Below are 5,210 nucleotides of genomic sequence, written 5' to 3' on the forward strand. Positions count from 1 at the left end.
GCTGCTGTAGGAGCACATTCGAGGCATGGAAGGTTGAGAAAGTTTTCTCCAACATATCATGATCAGTTATCTTTTTCCCACATAATTTCATTCGTGAGGTGATTCGAAACATTGTAGAATTATATTCATTTATAGATTTAAAATCCTGTAGACGCAAGTGCGTCCATTCATATCGAGCTTGAGGAAGTATCACCATTTTTTGATGATTATACCTTTCTTCAAGGTCTTTCCAAAGATCTGCAGGATCTTTTAATGTGAGATATTCATTTTTCAATCTTTCGTCAAGATGAAGACAAAGAAAAATCATGGCTTTGGCTTTATCCTTCTGGGATGCACTATTTTTAGCCTTAATGGTATCTCCAAGATCCATTGAATCAAGATAAATTTCAGCATCTAGTATTCATGATAAATAATTGTTTCCAGATATATCAAGAGCATCGAATTCAAGATGAGAGAACTTCGACATAATAAAAATTTGTTACCTGAGTCTTCCTAAAAATTTGATCAGAGTCTCGTACTGATAACGTGTTGTAAAATAAATATAAAATAAAAAAGAAAGAAGTAATATAAAATAAAAAATATAATTAAATAAATCTAGTAATAATATTCACCATAATTCATTTTCAAACATTATTTAATATAATTTTCCTTAAAAATCTAAGACTTGTGAAAAATAGACATCTACCTCATGCAATCTTATCACAACAAAAACATCTCGTTCTGCCGTCGCACATCGCAGTTGCGCCAACACCCCACGCCACTGCCTCACACAATTAAGGTCTCTCTCTCTCGTTGGGCTTTAGTGTATCTGTAATTTTTGAAGCCATGATTTCTAAGCATATTTTATAAAGTATTTATTGGGATTGACTGTTTAGAAATCATGCTTTTGTAATTTGCTCATTCCTCATTACGAACATGTTTATATTGTCATCATAATAAACATATTGACCTTCTTCAATAATTTTAATGTATGAAAGAGAAATAAGCAGACAAAAAATAGAATAGAAATTACCAGGGTTCTGAAACCGGACCGAACCCGTCCAACCGGGAACCTGAAGGCTTTGCGGTTCGGTCCAGCAAGAGAAGCCGCTAGTTTAAAATTAAAAATTGCTTAAAATCGTTGAATCGGTCGGTCGGATCGAACCGGTACCGGCCGGTTTTATGAAACGGCATCGTTTTTGCATTTTGTTTCAAAAAGGAAAGAGCCAGGTTCTCGTCCTCAGTCACCTGAAGGCTGAAACCCTTGCCTCCCTCTCGAGCCCCATTCCTGATTCCTCATTCTCGTACATAATCTCATTATTTCTGTCCAACACAACCCTAGTCTCATTGCGCCGCCGTTGGTCTCACCGTCGCCGCCTGGTTCGTCGTGGTCGTTCGCCAATCCTCCTGTTTCGTCGTGCTCGAAGGCCCTTCCATTCCCCCAACCCCAGCGTCTCCAGGTCCTGCTCCGCCGTCGTCCCTCTGTCGTGTTCGTCGCTAGCTCCCCGTCGTCCGTCGCCAGGTTCCCGTCGTCTGTGGCTCTCCCTCAAATCTCTGGTCACTGCCCTCGCTGAAGGTAATGCCTCGGATGCTCCGTCAGTGCTCGGTGCTTTTCCTTTGTTGATTGGCCTTGCTCACTGCCTGATAATAAATTTTAACTCTGTTTCTGGCTTGTTCTTGTTTGTTATGGGTTGATTAACTGTTACTGGCTTGTTCTTGTTTGTTCTGGATTGATTTACTGGCTTGTTCTTGTTTGTTCTGGATTGATTATTACTGATTGATGATAAATTGATACCGATAAATTGTTACTGGTTTGTTCGTGCTTTTATTTTTTTCTGTTAAATTTTATTAAAGTTTCTTGATGATACATTTTGTGCACATTGCCTAAAGGAATACTTGTAATTTAAGTTGGTGCTTAATACTCTTATTGTATCACATAGCTCACTACTAGTGCATGCTGTTCGTGTTTGTTTTTTAGTTTAGAAATTATCAAATTATATTGATTATTGAATGGCTCTGCTCACTATTGCTATGCTGTGTTGTACTCTGGTTTGTGTTTTCTTCGCTCCTGTGCTGTGTTTCTTTTGGCTCCCTGCTGTTCACTGCTGAGCTTTTTTGTGTTTAATTAAGTCAATTAAAATTATGCTTTGGGCTTAATTGTGCTTAGATTGTTAAGTTAGTTAATTCAGCATACGTTCTGCTGTGCTGTTGTTGTGCTGATGTTTTTTGTTTTGTGATTTCTCTGCGTAGTGATGTGCTGCTGAAAACTGAATTGCTGCTGTTTTGTGTGTGTGTTTGTGTTTGTTTTACTGTTTTGTGATTTAATTATGCTTAGATGGTGACTGTCTTCATGATTAGTTATTTCAGTTATGTAGGATTTTGTGATTTCTTTGCATAGTTATGTGCTGCTGGAGACTGAATTGCTGCTGTTTTGTGTTTGTGTTTTACTGTTTTGCGACTTAATTATGCCTAGATGGTGGCTGTCTTCATGATTTATTGATTTCAGTTATGTAGAATTTTGTGTTTTTTTGCATAGTGATGTGCTGCTGGAGACTGAATTGCTGCTGTTTTGTTTTTGTGTTTGTGTTTTACTGTTTTTGTGACTTAGTTATGCATACATGGTGATTGTCTTCATGATTTATTGATTTAGTTATATAGTGTTTCGTGATTTCTTTGCATAGTGATGTGCTGCTGGAGATTGAATTGCAGCTGTTTTGTTTTTGTGTTTCAATTTTGAGTTTGTACTTAAATAAGTTCATAGTAGAATCTTTTTTCTTGGTGCTTCAAGCACCAGAAAATACTTTTCCCACCTAACACCCCCCCTTTTGTGAATCACTATCCCTCTGAACTTTCAAAATCACCCGACCAAAGCCCTAGGTTCTCCCTGCAACGGTTCTGCCGCAGTGCCGCCGCCGTCCGTGCTGTCGGCGTCTCCACGTCTTCTCTTGTAGCCCAGGCCCTCTCTTGTAGCTCGGCGTCCTCCTTCCCCCTGTCCCCGTCCTCCCTGGCTTCTCTCGAACTTGGAGCAGCTCGCCGCCGTGTCGCCGGTCGCCGTCGTCTCGCCGGTCGCCGTCTGTGTCTCCGTCGAAGGTTAGCGGCACTGCTTTCACTTCTTCGGTTCTTCTCTTCCTTTTATGCTCTGTTTGCTGATTTTTGAATGTGAAATTGTGAATGGATTAATGGAAATCAAATAATTGATTTTGTGCTGCTGCTCTTTTTTTAATTCCTGAAATTTTTGTTGAAATTTTCTTGCTGCTGCTAAAAATGGATTAGGGATTACTTGTTGCTGTTTTGTAATTAGGGATTATGCTCTATTAGCTTTATTGATTTCAGGTTTAGTGTGATTAGGGATTACTTGCTGCTGTTTTGTAATATTTGTTGCTGAATGCTAAAATGGAAATCAAATCAAATGCTGTTTGTTGCTGGATGATAATTTTTGTTGCTGAATGCTGAATGCTGTTGGTAGTATTAATTTTGTGCTGCTATTAATATTCTGGCTGTGCTGCTGCTGTTTTAATTTTGTGAATGATATATTAATTTCAGTTATGAATGATAGTATTAATCAAGAAGCAATTATCTGATTATCTGATTAATTATTTGAATGTTTTTATTGATTGATTATCTGATTAATGATTATTGATTAGCTTTGGCTGTTCTCTTTGTTGTTTTGTGTTTTGTGATCTTTCTGGGTAGTGATGTGCTGGTTTGTGTTTTACTGTTTTGTGACTTAATCATGCATGGATTGTGGCTATCTTAATAATTAATTGAACTCCAATATTTAGTTCAAAACATTCCCAACCTTGCGGTCCTTGAATGCTGGAAATAGACTGCTTCTTCCTGGGTTGCGGAAATTGGAGCTTTTATTCTAGCACAATAGCATTAATAAATCTGGCCTTTGAATTATTAGGAATCAGCTTATACTAGTGCTAGGAAATATGAATTATGTTCTATAAGCACCCTTTTTATTTGGGTCTTAAGACTGACTTGTGTGTGACATTAAGCTTCACAAATTATGCTGCATTATGACTGGCTTAATTCTCAGATTAATTTATTTGTCTTAGTTTAAGGTGGATATATGAGTTTTTAAATATGGTGATATGGTGAAAAAGTTTTATTTTTGATTTACTATCATATTTTCCCACATACAAGTCCTGAACTATACTTTTGTTGTACACTGCATCCTGCATAGGTTTTTGTTGCATTGAATGGTGCATTTCAATATTTCATACACTTTTGGAGTACTTCGCAAACATGTATAATACAGCAGTTGTTGGTCAATTAGATTTGGACTTGAAACTCAGTATATTTTGTATACTAGCTGGGCTATTTAATCTTAGTCTTAATTAAAATATAAGGTTAAGGATTTTACAACTTTTGTATTTCTAATTTTACATGTTAAAAACTGATTGTACTCAGAAGCTAGTTCAAAGCATATTTTTTAAAGCTTTGGACTAAAACTGTACGCAAATACATGAAAAGTGGTTTATTTTACTGAAATTGTAGAGAGTTTGAAGAGAAAACAATTCATTTCTTGAATGATTGCTGCTTTTGTTATTTCAAACTTCAAAGATATAACTACAAAATGTTTTTTCCAGTTGAACCAGTAAATCAGTGAACCAATGATGAAAGCGATTGACCGGTCTGGTTCTCAAAACCTTGTTGAGCAGTCAATCGATTTTACGAAATTTTTCACGTAAAATTTCGATTTTTTTCTGCCTTGTCCTTGAGTGAGTGCTCTCCGTTCGTGTTTTCCTTGGCGTGCACATGTTATGCTTGTCACAAGCCTTGTAAAGGCTTTTATCTTCCCCTTTAGATTCGATGTGAAGTATTGAAGCATTATGAAACTAAATGAAGGAATAACTTTGTGATGTTAAATTGCAAAATATGAAAACGATGGGTTATACCCTCTTAGCTTTGCTACTAGACCATGCTATTTCTTGGAATTTACTATGTTAATTAATGTATATATTTACATAACATATTCAAGTAAATTATTTTTTATTTATTTAATTTAATTTTAATTTTATACTCACTCTTCTTTAGATTAACTATATTTTTAATTATACACTTGTTAAAATAAATACTAAATTTTATTAAATATTTAAAAATAAAAAAATAAAAAAAATTTATTAATCATAACATGTTTTTTATTGAAATAGAAATAATAGTTAATTAACAAAAAGATAAAAAACATATTATAAAAAAAATAAAATAAAATTTTATATAATTAT

At 35.4% G+C, this 5,210-nt stretch overlaps 1 protein-coding gene across 1 annotated transcript; it reads left to right on the plus strand.

The window, feature by feature from the left end:
- Positions 1-1,146: 1,146 nt before the first annotated feature.
- LOC107485320 (uncharacterized) lies at positions 1,147-1,555 on the plus strand (the record flags this gene model as incomplete). Its single annotated transcript, XM_016105832.3, is given in 1 exon segment — positions 1,147-1,555. A coding segment is annotated over 1 exon segment (394 nt), but the record flags the coding sequence as incomplete, so codon positions are not given.
- Between the last annotated feature and the right edge of the window lie 3,655 nt (positions 1,556-5,210).

The sequence above is a fragment of the Arachis duranensis genome, chromosome 4 (assembly GCF_000817695.3).
Source record: "Arachis duranensis cultivar V14167 chromosome 4, aradu.V14167.gnm2.J7QH, whole genome shotgun sequence".
NCBI lineage: Eukaryota > Viridiplantae > Streptophyta > Magnoliopsida > Fabales > Fabaceae > Arachis > Arachis duranensis.